Source organism: Adiantum capillus-veneris, chromosome 26 (assembly GCF_014529385.1).
Source record: "Adiantum capillus-veneris isolate H3 chromosome 26, ASM1452938v2, whole genome shotgun sequence".
Classification (NCBI taxonomy): Eukaryota; Viridiplantae; Streptophyta; class Polypodiopsida; order Polypodiales; family Pteridaceae; genus Adiantum; species Adiantum capillus-veneris.
This window is the reverse complement of record NC_140956.1, coordinates 100465042-100483776: the sequence shown is the minus strand read 5'-3', so window position 1 is coordinate 100483776 and position 18735 is coordinate 100465042. Positions and strand designations below refer to the sequence as shown.

Genomic DNA, 18735 nt, shown 5'->3' with positions numbered 1-18735 from the left:
GTAACACACAACATTGTTTTCTTCATCAAGTAGCCATCCCATATGGAATATCCTGGCACTATCTTCCCATTCTGTATCCGAGTAAAAACATCGGAAAAATCCGGATCGGTGGCGTACTGATCAACCATATCCTTGAAGCTTCTATGATGGATGGCGGAAATAGCCAAGACTAGGGGTTTTCAAGACAATGCATCTGCCACTTAAGTTTTTATGTCCCTGGACATGGACAATCTGGAAGTGAAACTGTGACAAGATGTTAGTCCATTGCATCTGCTTTTCCGAAAGCTGCTTTTGTGACAAGAAGTAGCGTAAACTTGATGATCAGTAAAGACCATGAAATCGGCTCCGAGTAGATAAAGTCGCCACTGTGTAAAGAGCGTGGATCACTGCCAATAGCTCTTTCTCATAAATCTGTGCTACCAATTCTGGCCTTGAAAACATTTTGAATTTATAAGCAATCACATGGGCTTCTTGCACCAAGACCGCTCCCAGACTACGACCACAAGCATCACAATAAACTTTGGTTTAGTAGTCAGTTTTTCCTTAAGTGTCTGAAAGGCAGTCACCTCTATCAGTCCCTACGAGAAAGGGACTTCTATCTGAATCAATAAGTGCAAAGGGGAAGCTACCTTTGCAAACTTCTGAATGAACTGCCGGTAGTAAGAACAGAAGCCCAAAAAGCTTCTAATTTCATGAACATTCTTGAGGTCTGGCCAGTCGCGAATAGTCTCAATCTTGGCCGGGTCCATTTGTACTCCTGTTGTTGAGACGATGTGTGCCAGGAAGTGTATCTCCGGCAAGAAAAACTCGCTCTTTTTGGTATTGATAACTAATTCATGATCACGCAATTCCTGAAAGACCTGTAGCAGATGGTGTCGATGCTCTACTTCATCCTTGGAGAAAACTATAATATCATCAAAGAAAGTGCCCACGAAAGATCGACGCTCTTGAAAACTCCTATCCATCATTCAGTTGAAAGTTACTGGAGCATTGGTGAGTCCAAAAGGCATCACCAAAATTCATATAAACCAAAGCTTGTCCGAAAGGCTGTCTTGTAGATATCTCCTGGAGCGATTCGGATATGATGATATCCGCTTTTCAAATCAATCCTGCTGAAACAAGAGGATCCTTGAAGTCGATCAAGAATATCATCGATCCTTGGAATCAGAAATCTGTTCTTGATAGTGATTTTATTGAGAGCTCTATAGTCAATGCACATCCTCCAAGATCCGTCTTTCTTTAGTATTAGTAAAACCGGAGAACAATAGGGTGAAGTACTCGGCTAGAGGAGACACTTTTCAAGAAGGTCTTTCACTTGGTTCATGATTTCTTCATTTTGGGCGGCTAACATGGTAAGGTGGCCGGTTCGGTGGTGTACTACCAGGAATCAATTATGTGATCTTCAGGGCGTATAGGAGGCTACTCGCTTGGTACGCCTTCAGAGAAACAATCAACCTCTATTGCAGAAAATCTTGTCGTTCCTTTTCAGGGTCAAACATATTCGACCTTCAATCATCATTCAATTCTTTCAAGAAAATCAAGTAAAGAAAACTGGATTTCATTAAGTACAATCTCTTTGCCCTTCATTTGTCAAAGTCGCTTTCTTAGCCCGATAGTCAACCTCGGCATTGTTCTTGTGGTACCAAGGGATTCCTCGGAGGACATCACACCCTTCCAAAGGCATGATATAAAAAGTCCTTGTGCCCTAAACCCCTGGCATTGCAAACGAAGTTTGCCAATGATCGGTGTAATGGCAACATTCCGTCCGGGTGCCGCTAGAACTGCCTCCGCTTGTGGCCTCAGCCTATCGGGCGTAATTCCAAGTCAAGCTGCCAATTCAAGTGAAAAGAAGTTGGCCTTGGCTCCTCCATCAAAGAAAAATGAGGGCTTCTTGATCTTTCACTTTGCCCCATTGCGGCAAAGTTTTTTACTTTCGTTCATTTGATTCGGGTGGGTCCCCATGCAATGTGGTACCAATTCTGCTTTCATCTTTCCTTTTCTTCCGCACTCGGCTGCTGCTCTGTGACTCTCAAAGTTTATCTTCTGGTGATCCTTTGGTTCATAGAGTTCTTGTCCATCTCTTTCTGCGAGTATAGATTCCGCTTTTCTGCACTCGTCTGTCCTTTCGGCTTTCCTCCCGACCTGAGAGGTGAAGCAATGGCCACGCGCCATCTCGAGTAAATCTTATCAATCAAGTAATCCTTCATGTGTTTCGCCAATCTCGGGTCCCTAGAGTACTTAATCAATCTGTTCACACATACACCAATCTGCAGTTGACGTTTGTACGCTGTTCCGGCAAACTTTTCCGTCGAAAAATTTTTGCCAAAATCTTCATTCTTTTCTTCAGTTCGCGCACCAGATTTTCAACTTTTCTTTGCCTTCCCATTGACAGGTGTTATCTCTGTCAGATTCTCCACGAGAACCCATGTGTAATCTAGGATTCTTTATGGCTTTATGCCCTGATAGACAGAGCGATGAAGACGGGAGCGTGCCTGATGAGCGATGTACGAAGGGTGGAAGTGCCTAATAAGTCCGGGGTTGGGGCACGAAGATTCTTTCACAAAGAAAGCTTGCGTGTGCTGCAAAAAGGATCAGACCCTCCGTGGAAGAAGAAGCTTTCTGAGCTCTGATACCACTGAAACCGGCTTGGACACTCCAAGCGAGAAATCAATAGCAACACATGAACAAAAGCTTAATAATCACTGAACTTTAATAGAGAGAGAGAGAGTCAACACGGCCTGGCAGAATTTCGTGCCCAGAGGTATTGGCCCCATAGTCTGGCGCCCCTTTCGGTATTTCTTTTTCATTAATAATTGCAAAGTACACTCCCGAGGGACCTCTGCTCTCAGACTCTGCATCGAGATGCTCTGTAGAGTGAGGCCCCAAGGGCTCCTTATAAACATTACAAGGGATGCCAAAATCAGAGTCCCAAAAGCTTCAAACTCATAAGCAATAATCCTTAAAAGCAACTAGCTCAAAATCTGCCAGTAAAATCAGCCAATGCAAAAAGCGAAATTCCATACACGTCAGCACTGTCAACACAAAAGGCGGACGTCCGTACTATTGCCATGATAGCAATCTGTACAATATTTGCAACGCAGCTGCCCGTACAGTTTCTGCCATGTCAGCAATGTCCGTACAATTTCTTCCACGTCAGCTGTCCGTATGTGTGTGTCCGAGTGGCACTGCCACGTCATCAGTTTGTGACAAAATTTTCATGTCAACTTGGATATCAAGAAGATGTCATCACGGCTTGGCATCATCTGAGAATGACTAAGAAAGACACAGTGGATGAGTAATGCCAAAGGTTTTGGGATACCTCTTTGCCAATGTCCTCGTGTCAGAGGATTGCTTTGAGAGACCAGATTGAACGGTTTTGCTATGTTTGCCAAAAGAGATTCGACAGTATTGTCTGCAACAAAATTCTTACTCTATTGAGAGACTTATGAGACATGCTAAGCAAGGTTTTGGAATGCATGCCAGCTCATTGACTTATCCTACAGAGAGGTTAGTGTCCACCTCAACAAGGCAAGAGTCTTCTAGTCACGAGAATGAATTAGGGAACCGGATGAAAGTACATCAAAGGATTCCAGAGAGGAAAGGGAATCAGATGATAGTGCATCCGAGGGTTCTGACGAACCTAGGGAACCAATAATGCGAGTTCACCAGAGGATTCTGGAGAAGAAAGAGAATCAAATGATAGCGCACTTGAGAGTTCCGATGGAGCACGGGAATCAATTAAAGGTTCCTCAAAGAATTCAAACAATTGAGATCGAAGTGCCAGCAGATAGGGGACGCCAACGAGGCTGCCAACATGTTGAGGGCACAAGCAAAGAACATAGAGGGCATTAGCTGATCGATCAGAGAATTCCAAAGATCCCACATTGAGGTGCCAAGGACAGGGGAGGCTGGCAGGGCTACCAGCAGGTCGCAGGGCACAAGAAAAGAAGAAAAAGGTAAGCTAGGTCCATCGGATGGAAGAGGAGAACATCACAAATTCTCTTTAGAGACAGTTGTACCTTGAAGCTTTTGGGTCATTAGCAGTGTCTGCCAAAAGTTACTGATGAATCAGTAGGTTGAATTTGGTGCGGTGCGAACTGCACACGAGGGGAGCCACTCCATTCCTTTGTCACAAATTGCCTAGATTGAATAAAGTCACTAATTTCTCTTTGAGATTTTCGAAGTACTGACAAGCTGACAATATTTTGTGGAATGACTTTATGAACAGATGTGCACTGAATTGGAAATTTCCTTAATTGAACTGAAAATATTTTCTCTTTCATGTGTGTACTGTAAGAGACATGTAGAGAAAGATGAAATGTCTGCAGTACTTTGTGTGATGAATGATTTGAACTTGGTGCATCTAGACATTTGTTGGAGATCAACAAGATCTGGATGTGATGGCTAAGTAAATGAGAACTGAATGAGATTCTAGTGCATCACGATGTTTATCTAGATGAGATGATTGGATACCGTTGTGAGTGCATCAAGAGTCCCGAAAGGATGAGATGGTTGCACAGTGATTTGGGTGCATGAAGAGTTCTGGACGAATGAGATGTCTAGATCGACCTAGAAACACGATGTTCAGTGTGAACGACGTGTGTGACTTTGTGAACTGCATGCTATGTGGATGTACTGTCTGGCGGGAATGGTTATGGGCATGTTTGATTGATTGAAATGTGAAAAGAAAGGATATGAATCTGATAGTAACAAGATTTAGTAGATCAAGACACCCGTGAAAAGATCAACGTGGTCTGGATGTGATTGCTGAATGGTTACAATGATCATGATTTATATCGGAGACCCTCGACAGAAATGTGATTGATCAGTGACTAATGTCTTTGCAGAAGTGTTGGGTTGGTGGAGTCTGGTGCATGAGTACATAGAGTCGGTGTCTACTGAAGAAAGTTTTTGTCCTATGGCTATCTTTCACGCGTAATCGAGGGCGATCACAATTCTGTCAAGAGGGGGGAATGTCACAAAGTGATGACGTGGCATGCCCAACTGGAAGAGAAATGGCCGAGTAGACAAAAGAAATTGACAGAGGAAGTCTGAACCTAGAAAGAATGACCAAGGGGGCTAAAATTGAAAAGAATAATGGATTTTTAAATCTTAGTTCCCACCCAACGTATGGAGCACTGGCGGAGGGGCCTAAAACCCTAAAACTCAAAAGCGCAGGGTTGACTACAGATTTTCACGAATTGTGTTGACATGCCACATAGCACTGTTGTATGGATTTCCGCAATTTAGCTGGCAGCTTTTGACAATTTCTGGCACTAGCTTATGAGAGCCTTGTAAGTTTATAAGGACCCTTGGGCCTCTAACTCTATAGAGCATTTGGACGTAGAGTCTGAGGGCAAAGGATCCTTGGGAGTTGTATTGTTGCCACTCAATAATAAAGAGATACCGAAAGGGGCGTCAGTCTTGGGGCCAGTGCATCTTAGCTCAGAACTCTTTGGGCTCTACATTGATGAGATAGTGGATTTTATTCAGCATAGAGGAGGTGATGGGGTGGAGATGGGTGGCACCACAGTCCATATACTATTATATGCCGATGATATTGTACTCATATGAGAGTGAGCAGAGGAGCTGCGTCAGCATCTACTTGGGCTCGATGACTTTTGTGCGCAGCGAGGGCTCTCAATGAACCTTGGGAAAACCAAGGTTCTCATCTTTCATACATCAGCACGGATCAGACGAGAGAGCTCTTTCACAAAAGCAGGGGCAGTATCAAGGTTGTAGGCTCATATCTCTACTTGGGGGTGACTTTTACCGCGGCATCAGGGGCCTTTTCCATGACACAGGCAGCTAGAGATAGACTGATCAGGGGGTACTCCCACTCGCACGGATAGAGAGACAGTGCCACCAGGCACACTTTCACGAGCCCCGTACGAAGGGGTGGTTTTTTGACACTTTGGTTACACCGGCTCTTATGTATGGGGCAGCCATATGGGGACCTGGCTTGGCAGACTCGATCTGGCCTTTGATAGAGCGCCCACAGGCACTGATGATCTCCAGGATGATCCGCAACAAGCCGTCAGTTCCACATGATATAGTCAGAGCAGAGCTAGCAGTCCCACCTATGCTAGTAGAGGCACCGTTTCAGACGGTTTGCTTGTTACATAGATTACAGAGTATGGATATGGACCGCATTGCCTATCGAGCACTACAGGCATCACAGTCTATGGGACTGGCGGGAGATGCCTCTTCTTGGTATGCACAGATCAGCGAGTGGTTCACTAGACATGGGCTTGATATAGATCGACTACCACCCCTCCAGTATGACATCCATGCACCTACTTATACTCTCACTCATCAGGAGAGGAATAGGATCATCAGGCAGGAGATTTCGCATATTTACATTGAGAGGACATGGATCAGCCCCAGGCAGCCACTACCGAGAAAATGCTCCACTACCATGAGCATTTTCTCCAGATATCAGATCAGGGCTTCATAGACACCCCTCAGTATATGCAGCAGTACATGCCACATCACCTACGGGTAGCCATCGGCCAGCTCCGAGTCTCATCACACCAGCTTGAGATTGAGCGGGGCAGAGCCAGAGGCATACCACGAGAGAACCGGACTTGCCCAGTGTGTCAGACAGAGGTGGAGACGGAGGAGCACTTCATGCTACGATGCCCAGCTTACTCAGAGCTTAGACAGAGATTTGGGATTGAGGGCACTCTCCAGACATGCATGAGGAGGAGAGACCAGACTCATGTGGGCCATTTCATCACAGGAGCACTCCACATACGTGAGGAGTCTACACGACCACAACCACATGACACTGGAGGTGTTCAGCAGACGATCACTCAGTTTTTCTAGAGAATGACTTCAGGGGATCCCACACCGCCGACGACGACTGGGCTGACACTCGAGCAGGCAGAGGCACAGCGAGCACGACGCCGACCCCGGGAGTCAGGATACCGACGGCCCCGTCTATACCAGCAAGATATATTGAGGATCCGTACACTTCATGAGCAACAGCTGGAGAGGGCCCGCTCCACCACACATTGGAGCACCCACTTACATTGGGTTTTTCAGCCCCTCCCCCCCATGTACCACTTTTTATACCCATCACCCATTACACACTACTAGCGAGCTCTGATACGGGTATGCCCTCACACTTTTACTTTCACTCAGCACGAGGTAGTCATTTTCTGTTGTGACAGAGCTACATCCACAGCCATATATTCATATGATCAGTATCTGCGGTGCCAGAGCCATATATACCCATACCACCACACATTACCATCATACCACCACACTGCACATCCCGGTTCTAGATTAGCTTTCATTTCAGCATTTTATTTTCAGTATTTTCTTTTCCAGACACCCGGACTACCACTAGATGTACATTGATTTGTCTCATAGGCCGACTTCGGCCTTTAGAAGACGTAAATAAAGCTTTCTTTCTGTCTTCCTTTCTTTCTTCTCTCTCTCTCTCTCTCTCTCTCTCTCTCTCTCTCTCTCTCTCTCTCTCTCTCTCTCTCTCTCTCTCTCTCTCTCTCAAAGTTCAGTGATTTTGCAGTTTCTGTTCTTGTGTTGCTATTGATTTCTCGCTTGGAGTGTCCAAGCGTGTAATAGGCTCTAGGCCTTTTTAAAGCAATTTAAAAGTCACCTTTTTAAAACTAAATGCCTAAAAGAACTACTTTCAATAAGTGAGTCCTAGAAAGCACTCCAACGTAAAAGTCAGTCCACGTCAGCTTTTGCCATACGTTGCTATGTGGCACCTTGTCTTTGTAGTGCAAATCACTACGTGTTTTTTGGAAATTCAGCGTTGAGAGATGACTTCGTTTTGTGGTCCAACTTGGCATGTGAGAGTGTGTGTGTGTGTGTATTTGGAGTCCTTGACTTCCATTGGTAGATTGCATGGCTTAACATTACCATATGGGCAACGCTTTATCGGCCAAGCCTATGCGGATGACTCTTGATTTATGCCTCTCCACATCACTATGATGATGTGGAGCAAATCATGCATATTTTTCACTTGTTTGGATTGGCGGTAGACCTCAAAGTTAATTTTCGTAAATCCAAGTTATTAACTCTGAATGAGTATGATTGGCATAAGCTATTATGCCCAGGGGAGATTGTTCCTCGACACATCATAGTTCGCCATTTGGGCTATTGGCTTGGTTGGGATGTATCAGCTGTGTAAAAACTGGATTGGATACTACTTTAAATTATTGAAAATTGTCCACTTGGCCACTACATGTGCGTCTCAGGATTTCCCAGTGCATTCTCATGGCTTATGTGCAGTTTTACGTGCCTTTGTTATCCTGGTCTTAGTTGCACTTGCAGTCCCTTGTCTAGTATTTTGGAGCATTTTTGGCGCACCTCGTCTCACACAAAGGGACTCCGGCTTTTATCTATGGACAAGTTATGTTCTCCCAAGGGCCTTGGAGGGCTGAATATTTTGGATTTGCAATGTCATGTTCCTGGCTCGGAAAGCTATGCTATTGCCAATTTTGGTGGAACAACAACAACCTTGGACACTTATGGTATCACATTTGTGTGTGCATATTGTCACGCCATCTTTTGGTCATTGACATATTGGGACGTCATTTTTGGGAAGCTTGAAGGACACATTCCAGGATGTCCCTTTACTTCTTCTCTCATTGTCGATTGGAAGGCTACCACCTCGCATTTGGAATGGCATGGTCAACAATCCTCTCTAGGCAATTACCGTTGATTAGAGAGTCTGCATTGGAGCAGGGCATTCTCTTCAAATATGGTCCAACGGTTTCCTCGCCAGGCGTATTTTATTTCTCAAAATTGAATATGCCAAGTACATCAGGTGATGGATGATACGGGTCATGTTCTTTCGTTCCTTGATGCGGTGTCTCGTTTTCGGTTGGGAGTCCATTATTTTCCACTTTGGCAAGAGATATAGAGGATGTTTGTTGATCTCTCACAAATACCTCCTTCGAATGTGGACTCCCGCTTTTCTGATTGGAATCTTGCCACTGCTAGACTAGAATGCTGCATTTCAGCTGGCATTGTTTATGCTCTCTTGCAATCTGATACATGGATTGTGCATCATGGTAATCAACTATGGTCACTTTCCAAGTTGTCCTTGTGGTGGCAACGAGCATTGTCTCGCATTTGGCAAAGTCATCTACTTCTGAAAAAACATGTTTTCTTGTGGCGTTTCTTGGTGGGAGCTCTACCTGTTGGTAGCCTATTGCATGCACAACATATTGCGCCTTCTTGTTTTCTCAGATGCCATGAAGCCGAGGAGACCGTGCCACACTTATTGTGGGGTTGTCGCTGCTCCAGATCCTTTATTCGAAACGTGCCAGCTTCTCTTCGGCTTCGTTTCTATTCCGGTACTTTTTACATACGGTTTTGGCTTTTTGGGGTGCTCAAGTCTCCACAGTCTCAGTTTTCGGTCTTTTTTAGTTGGGTTAGATTTTGGGTTCTGTGGGCCATTTGGCACCACCATTGTCGTGTCGTGGCATATGCATAATGTGAAACTAAAATATCTACCTCACTCTTAATGCTTTTGATATGTGGGATCAAATGTTACAATGTACATAGTGTCATATCCCTAAAAACAATTGCCACGGTTGTAATTATGTACATACCTTACGGGGAGGTGACGCCCTGAACGTGGCAATATGGCGTATTTTCTCTGAATAGAATATGCCTAATTTGTTTTAGAAATGTTCAACTGTCAAGTGTTTCGAAGTGGCACGGTTGTTTTGCCTAGAAAGTTCAATGCGGACGATATCAACCAAAAATAGCAGGTTTTGTGCGTGGCCGTAAAAGATGTGTCCAAAGTGCTTGCCAAGGGGGAAAATGAGGTTCAACATGAACTTTGAGCTCAACGGGATCTTTCCGCAATTTCAAGGATTTTTCCCAGCTCGTTTGGGCATTTTTGGGCAAAAAGGGCCATAAAATGGTAAAAAATAGCTCAAAATGCCACATCAACGATGGTAGTGTCCTTGCTCAAGAGTTTATAGAGCCAAAAAGAAGCTCTTTTGGACATCCAAGAAAGGAGATGTTGCAGTTCCCATTCAGTGTGCTAGTGCAGTCCCGTGCTGTTTCCACCAATCAGGGTCATAGATTTAGGGTTTTTATCAGGGTGAAAGACCACCGTATCTGTGCATTTGGCAACGAGGTTACAACAAATCATCACACACACGAGTTTTGAGTTGATACTGGTTGTTTTCTAGATTGATGATTTCATGGTGGGAGTTTTCATCTTTTTGAGTGTCTTTAGCTTCAAAGATTCTACGATTCACTTGATTTTGCTTCGAACCCTCATTGTTAGAGGCCTGCCGCTTTCCTGGCCGCACTGCACACTTCTTGATACATTTTTGATTGGAGGTCCCGCCGAGTTCACTTTGCTTCAAACCCTCATAGTTAGAGGCCCGACGTTTTCCTAGCCACACTGCGCACTTCTTGACACATTTTTAAGGAGTTACAGTGTCAAGAAGTGCGCAATGCGCAGTGCGGCTAGGAAAGCGTTGGGCCACTGACTGTAAGGGTTGGAAGCTTTCTTAGCCGCACTGGGCACTTCTTGACACCGTAACTCCTTAATGTTTCAAGGCACTGATGTTGACCCGTTTCCCAATTTCAAATTGTCGATTTGTCAAGTGCTGCGTTTCGCTTATGATGCTGGGGACATCACTCTGGATGCCGATAGGATTTACTTTGACTGCTTCTAGCCCTCGGAGCATCATGGTTCCCCCTTCTCTTCCCTCTGCCCACGACATATTTTCACACTAAGCTAGCTCCTCCCCCTTCTCTCACCTCCATTGCAACATGAAACAAGATCCTCCTCCTCCTCGTCCTACTTTCATTCACACACTACATGCAAACCTCTACCCTCGAAGGCGGCAAAAGGATGGGGTGGTCAAAGAACTTGTACGCTTTACTTTTTGTATCTCTTATTTTTCATGGGTTTTCCTCTTTTCCCACATGTAAATTACATCAACAATGGTTTACAAAAAAAAAAAGTGTGTATATAGCCATGTCATCAGGCCGTCACATACCCCTCTCTTGTAGACGAATAATTGTTCAGGATTACACTTGCATATAGAAAAACTGAAACAATATCACTAACAGGTATCGCCTCATGGGGACAAATTCACCGTTGGACACATTACTAGATTTGGAGAGAATGCAGGACGCATTTGTCTGAGAATACAAAGACTTGCATCACATAAACCATAAAACAAAGAACAACGGTTTGATACATTAATCCAATGATAGCTTGTATCAGGTGAATTGGTGCTCGATGCAAACACTCCAGTGTGCCTTGTTGACAGATTACTCTAGTGTTGTCAAAGACCATGTTTGACAACGCCACACATGGCTTCATAGTATGTCTTGTGAAACATATGTTAGATTTACACCACTCTGCTGCTTCACATAGGTCTAGGGCATACTTGTACGGCTAGTATGTTTCCGGGCTGGCCACCCATAGTCTAGGTTGTACCTGGTCCGCGGTTTCCCGAGTTTGGGGCCGACCGCCCACCTTGTTCGGGCACCCCCATATATATTTCTTTTCTTGTTGCATCGTAGGGGATTTGATCAGGCATTGCCCTACCTCCCCTTGGGCACCTATTTATGGGGCCAAGGGGGTATTCACTTCCATTATCTGATCATTGTACGGGTCTTCTTGTTCTGGTAGTCATTGGGGGACTGATCGCCCCCTCTTCCCCACATCTAGCAATTGTGTTCTCTCTCTCTCTCTCTCTCTCTCTCTCTCTCTCTCTCTCTCTCTCTCTCTCTCTCTCTCTCTCTCTCCGCTTCCGCACACTCGCACTCTCACATGGTATCAGAGCAGAAGACATTGCAATACAACCCCCCCCCCCCCCTCTCTCTCTCTCTCCCCCCCCCCCCCCCCCCCCCCCCCCCCACGCTTCCGCACACGCGCATTTTCACATGGTATCAGTCTCCAATTGAGTCCACGGCACTTCTTCCGCATCAGGTTTTCCTCCCAAGAAGCAAAATCAGCCAGCGTTTCTACAAAAATCTGTGAGCGTTTTACACCCAAAGGGGGACACCATCAGTTGGAGGGCATCCATCGCGAAGACTATAGCGTGGATAGTGTCTCGTGCTCTCTACAGTGGGTGTGACATCTCACTCAAAACAGAATGAAAACACAGGAAACAACAGATAACAGAAAATCAACACAGAGACACAGCAGCAGACCAGACATACGGACTCGACTATCTCAAAGGAACCCATACAGACTCTGGCGTGGCAGCACATTCAACTCCAACCTATAACTCATAGGTACAATGGGGGTGTCGAGGCTCAGATGTGCAGGGATGGTGTAGACGTGCTGTGTATATAGACTCACTACTCTAGACGACGACGCTGGACCGTATATGAAGAAGATGATAATGATGACCCAACAGCTACTACTCATATGTACAACCATAAAGAGCCACCAACGACTCATAAATGTCAGCCATCTAAGTCTATCTTCAAACTGAGTGGTGGTGGTGACCTGGCCACGATGCCCACTAGACTACCGTCCGTATCCCTACCACGTGTCACTGCCCAACCCAAAGAGTCTGTCCAGTGTGAACCAGACCAGACCAACAGTACTAACTATGTGTCCTGTGAAAGTGACATTGTAGCGTGCTACAGGTTTCCCGCCACAAGACCGCTCACCGTCTCGGTGAGAGGAATATTGAAAAACTATGAAAGAAAATCACTAGGTACTACATCTGTACAATGGTGAGCTCCTGATTGTGTCATCCAAGAGATAGAGTGGTGGCCACTGCTGCACCCGAAGTATCATATTTTGGAGGTGGAGCCATGAGATCGATGCGAAAACTCTGGACTCTATGAGTGCTCTCCACAAACTGACTCTCAGCGAAAGGAGCAGCTACTTGCTGCTCGACGGATGGGAGCACCTGGCCTGAAGTGTATTGAGGTTGCCGACTCGCACACCCATGTCGATGTGCGCCTGCGAAGCCGTCGCAAGGAGCCGTCTGTGAAGATGACATGTGTGGTAAGGAGCCAAAGGTGCCAGGCTGTTGAAATCCCTGAGGGTAGTAGTCAAACTGCTGCTGTGATGGAGCACCTCCCCAAAACTGTCGATGACTGTGCTCTCCATATCCCATGGGCGTCTGTATTGATCTAGCGAGACAAGCCCACCCATATCCCATAGTAGCTTGAGGTTGCTGCTGAAACCCCATGTCCCCCTAGACTAGCATGTCCCAAAATCCTTGCATTGGAGCTTTGAGGTCATCAATTATCTGGGACTTCACATGCAAAGCCTAACGCAGGGCGAAATGATAGCATCTCTATTAGCAATGGCACTCTCTGCAACTCGCAAGCAGCCTTCCATGGCTACATATGTGGCCGAGTGCTTTTGGTGGATAGCTGCTAATTTTTCGGCACCAAGTTCAATCATTGCAATAGCATTTCTTGACTCCTGTAGGTTCTCTTCAGAGATTCTGAACAACGAGGTAGAGTCTGTTTCATTGGAAGAAGTAACAGTAGCACCTGGAGGTGTAGGGTGCCCAAGAGGCACTTCAGTCGAGGTCGGGGTGACAGGAGTAGGGTGCCCAAGAGGCACTGCAGTGGATGTCAGGGTGATAGTGGTAGCAGGTTCAATGGGTGAGCTGGAGATGGGAGAGAATCACGAGGGTACCACAGGTGGTGAGAAGGGTGTGGTAATAGTGGCAAGAGTATAGAAGGGAGCAGTAGGGAGAGGTACTTGTGAGAGAGAGACCGCCTCAGTAACAGGAGTGGGCGTACCAAGAACAGCGGAGCTCCCGACGGCCTCAGGCACTGTAGAGACGGGGACGGAGATAGAAGGACGTCATGGAGGATGCGTCGCCCGAGTCTGGCTCTCTGAAAATGGAAGAGGTCGTAGTGTCTCTGTTGTATCTTTTACCACTTTGACTTTTTTCTTTTGTTTCCTCTTTTGATCATCTGTGCCAAGAGACTTTCTTTTTGCTTGCGATGGCAATGCTGCATCCTCATCCACTTCAAGAGGGTTGATGTGGATGTTTATCACCCAAGCCAACAGTGGCGCGACAAAACATTGGAAGCTAGATTGAGGTGACTGCACTTGTGCTCTAAACCTTTTCGCCCTGGTCTGCAATGATGTAAAAAGGATCTGATGAAACCCACAAGGTATGTTCTTGATTAAACAGTAAAGACCGTCACATTGTGGAATGTTGTAGGTACTTCACATTCCCCTTTGGTCCTTGAGCATCTCTCACTAAAAAATAGTATCTGAATACTGCTAAGAGAGCTTTGTGATGCTGCAGATTTGGATGATCCGGTTTGAACAATGCCTTGCATGCCTGTATGATATCAGCTTTGGAGAGCTTTGAATATGACCTAGTACTTGGCTGTAAGGAGGGAAAGTTGGTCATCCCCATTGCATGTCCTAAACGCGCCGCTGTTAAAGGTGTCCTCTGACTTGGGGAAAATTTTTCAGCATTTCATGAATCGTGCCGACAGGTATGTCATCAGGAAGGACAACTTCAGCTAGCGATGTTACACCCAAATTATCCAATTGGTCATGTGAGAGAAAATCTGTAAGAGATGGCTTGGGCTGCTGCATGTGAAAATTGAGGGAAAATTTTGTTTTGTGTTTTGTTTTATTAGGCCTTGCAATTTCACTGATCAGGTAACTCATTACTTTGCTTTTCCCTTTTGGATCCTTCTCCTGTGCACTTAAGCTACCACTGTCTGAGCCGCTACCATTGTCTGAGCCTGAGTTGGAATCTGCATCTGATGCCGAGGCCTTGTAACTTTTGTCAGATGGAGCACTGGACGTCATAACCGTGACCCATGGCTGCTAGGATTTGATTTTGCTTCAGTTTCATAATTAGCCTGCCTGTGTGGTTGAGGCCTTTTCCTCAACAATAGTTTTTTGCCTCCTGCCATAGCCTCTTGATTGACGACTATCTGTGAACACTGTAGCAGTATTTTTTCAAAAACCCCAAAAGCTTATAGCAGCGAGCTCACTGCAGACTAGATTCTGTTAGGCCCACAAGAGCATACATAGAAAACATCCCCAGGATCATACATACATCAGTACATCACCGTATGCCCCATGCAATAATCGCAATTCTGTATATAGCATAATCCCGATTTCTGTGCTGCTGAAAGCTGGTATCTTAAAAATCTGACTGAGAGCAGGTGAATTTCGATGGCGAGTACGCGAACACAGTATGGACGGATTGCGTGCAGAGAGGTGCAGAGAGCCGAGTTGATCGTGCCAAGCATTGCAAGCAGGGCCGAGGATGTAGATTGATTTGCAGGCGACAACAGAGAAAGAGAAAGTCAGACATCCAATCCAGTGCCCCTTTAGACTCGTAAATATCTGATTGCTACAACTGTGCAGACAGTGCACATAGGCCTGCAGAGACAAGACACCAAGAACAACATCATCGTGTCGTGGTTGGATAGGGTGAGAGGTGAGAGACGAAGGTGGGTAGGGGCCGAAGGGAGGGGCGAGAAGTAGATAGGCGAGGGCTGGGTATAGGGGACGATGGGCAAGGGGTGAGAGGGCTGGAGGTAGATAGGGGGCGAGGGGTAGATAGGGCGGGCAGGGGCGAGGGCTGGTGAGGGGGGGGCGAGGGGAGGGACTAGGGGTGAGGGGTGGGTGGGGGGGGCGAGTTTGGTTAGGGGGGCGAGAGGTGGGTAGGGGGGCAATAGGTAAGAGAGAGGGGCGAGGCAGTAGGTAGGGGCCAGGGATGGAAAAAAATCAAACCCAAGATTTGGGTGCTCTATTTCAGCTAGAATTCGTCCCTTGCCCTCTGCGTATATAACTAATAACCAGGTGGCCCAGATTTGTAGAGCTGCCCGCCATTCTAAGAGAAGGGTCTAGACTTCAGTAAAAGTCTTCTTTTTTGCAAGGGAGAAGCATTCTCGGGATATAGGCGAGTAGAGAGCAAATGTAACATATCTCCATACTATTCCGGGGTCGTGTCGACCTTAAAGAGATGACTATCCGAAAAGTCATCATCAACCCCAGTATCTCACCTGTGTGTATGCGAGAGAGGTGGTCGGCCATGACGTGCCGCTTGCCTGGACGAAGAACTACGTTGAAATCAAATTCTTGGAATATCAGTAGCCACCTCCAGACTCTTCCTGCAACTTGGGGTTTATTCAGAAGATAGCGCAGCGCGTGATGATAGTGAAGTGAACCCCTAACAAGTAATGACGAAACTTTTGTAAAGAATACACCATAGCCAAACCTTCCCTTTCTGCTGTGGTGTAGTTGCGCTCAGCCTTTGTGAGCAAGCGACTGGCATATTGGGCTGGACGGTCTAGGTTGAACTCCTTGCTAGGCTGAGTCAAGACCGCACCAACCGCAAATTGACTAGCATCAGTATGGACATGAAAAGGAGTGGACCAATCAGGAGCAACTAAAATAGGTGCCTCAGTTAGGTACTTTTTGAGATAGTCAAAAGCTTCTTAATGATGTGGTACTTGACAACGACGATGTGGATGATGATAATGATGTCGATAATGATGATGACGGTGACGACGATGACGACAGTGTCGGCGAGTGGTCGAGGCTAAGGGCTGAATCTATTGAAAACTGATGCACGCTACATGTGAATGCGAATGGAGAAGAGGTTTAGGGATCCGGTCTCCAACTCCTTCCATATCCGCATAAGAGGCAAGAAGATCTTGGTACTCAAGATCTTCTTGGTACTCAAGATCTGGGTGGTTGTGTATGCGACGTCGATCTTCCTTCAAAGACAAGGCAATGAAGATGGGAGCTAATGAGTCCATGATCGGGACTCAAAGATTCTTTCAAGAAAAAAAATCCGGGAGAGGTTCTTTGGGTTCTTCATTCTGCTTGGGTTCTTGATGGTTCTTGGGGTTCTTGGTTCTTGATGGTTCTTTAGGTTCTTCCCTTGAGTTCGGGAAGCCGAACACGCACAGAGCTCTGATACCAATGTCAGGTGCAGCGGAAGTGAATGATGGTGTAAGCTCAGGATGAGTGAACAATGAGTGCTCAAGGTTCCTTTTACTTGGTGGAAGGGAGAGCCTTCCTTACTTAGTGAGAGAATGTGCAATGACCAAAACAAAAAGTGAGTGGAAATTGTGAATGAGTAGTGCTGAGAGTGCTAGAGAGAGAGAAGAGACGACACAAGATGGGGTCCCAAACCCCCCTCCAAGGGCCCCCCTCTCTATTGCTAGAGAGGTATTTTCTTTAGATTGCACAAGTCCGGTACAATGGTTCTAAATGCTGTGGTACTTGACGACACCGATGTCCACGACGATGATGTTGACGACGATGGCATTGGCGATGTGGTCGAGGCTAAGGGCTGAATCTGCTGAAAACTCAAAACGCTAGGGATGTTAATGGATTTTGGGTCATGTGGCGAAGCTAGGGGTTGATCTGTCGTCGGTGGCGACGACGATGGCTGAAAACTGAAAAACACTGGCTGATCCGAGGGCTGAAAGCTGAAAACGCTGTCCGTGTCGTGATGGAGAGATCGACCGCGATGAGGGAAACGCTGATCTGCAAGGGTGCTGCGGCGGTATGCCGTGGTAAGCAAAAATGCTGCTGGCTGAAAATCACTGAAGCCAAAAACGCTGATGCTCATGGGAAAAACGCTGATGGTGCTGATGGTCATGGGAAAAACGCTGATGGTGCTGATGATCCCAGGTACTTGGTACTGCTTGGTTCTTGAGAGGCTCCTTCACTACTCCTCTCCCTTCTACTGATGCCCAAAGGATTTCTTTTATAGGTGCTTTAGCCATTTGCCCTACCTACATTCCAACAAGGGTAAATGAAAAGTTACTTATTAAAAGATTGCCTGCTAATAGGTGTTTCACGCGGCAAATTGCCTACATGCTGAAATGTTGTCCTGTGCAAGAGAGGGTATGCAACTATGACCGGCCTTGACATGCACGACTTGCTAGAGGCTCACAAAGGTGCCAGGCTAGGTCCTAAGCTAAGACTCACGGGAAGATTCGAGAGCCAAGCGAGCATGTGTGTGTCTGGGAAGGTCCCATAAACTGTGCATGAAGGAGACTGATCTAGTGAGTGCCTCGAGCATGAGTGGAGATGCAGCCAGCTGTGTGTGTGTGTGTGTGTGTGTGTGTGTGAGAGAGAGAGAGAGAGAGAGAGAGAGAGAGAGAGAGAGAGAGAGAGGCTATTGTTTCCTTGCCAAGGCTCTGACTCCTGCCTTTATTTTGCTTCCTTAGTGCATTGTTCATGATCTGGGTCCACAAGAGGCTGCAGAATTAGGAGTTGAAAAGGGGCTTGTTGGTGTGGTAAATAATATGTTTAACTTCTCTTTTGTATCCTTGATTGATATAGATCATGGGTTGTACAGACGCTTGTATAAAAGAGAAATTATTGTTACATCAACAGAACAAAGAGGTTATGAAGTATGGGTTAGTGCAAAGGAGGGCCAAAACGGCTTACAAGAAAGACGAACGTTTTCTTCTCATAGTTCCTGGAAAGCTCCTACTCTTTAAGGTAATAAATGCTTGTTATTCCATATCAATTCAATAGAATTTTTTGGTGATAGTCAATCTTTTACAGGGCATGGACATAGCTGGGAAGCATGTACGATTTGTTACATCACTCTTTGGAGCTGCTACGCGCGTAAGTTAGAAGTGAATGTTTGTATTCCTGAGACTCACATGGTATGAAAACAATAGTGGAAGTTAGTCAAGTGTTTTTTCTTGGCAGTTGGTCTATGGGCAGCTTGAGTTCGAAGTAAATGTACCTGATTCAAAAGCCTTAAATTTGATCACCCCTACAGCAGTAAGGCC

General features: G+C 46.0%; 1 protein-coding gene and 1 pseudogene across 11 annotated transcripts in view; both read left to right on the top strand.

The window, feature by feature from the left end:
• LOC147423898 (uncharacterized) overlaps positions 1–18735 on the top strand; it is a 67680-nt gene that overhangs the window by 47428 nt on the left and 1517 nt on the right. For 5 of the 11 annotated variants that reach the window (XM_086501199.1, XM_086501194.1, XM_086501195.1 and 2 more), the window contains 3 exons: positions 18291–18436; positions 18503–18565; positions 18653–18727. In XM_086501199.1, coding sequence (XP_086357325.1) covers positions 18291–18436; positions 18503–18565; positions 18653–18727 — 284 coding nt within the window. Of the gene's footprint in view, positions 1–18159; positions 18229–18274; positions 18437–18502; positions 18566–18652; positions 18728–18735 lie in introns of all 11 variants that reach the window. The other 6 variants (XM_086501197.1, XM_086501201.1, XM_086501204.1 and 3 more) reach the window with 2 other exon arrangements.
• Positions 6406–7404, top strand: LOC147423899 (uncharacterized; annotated as a pseudogene).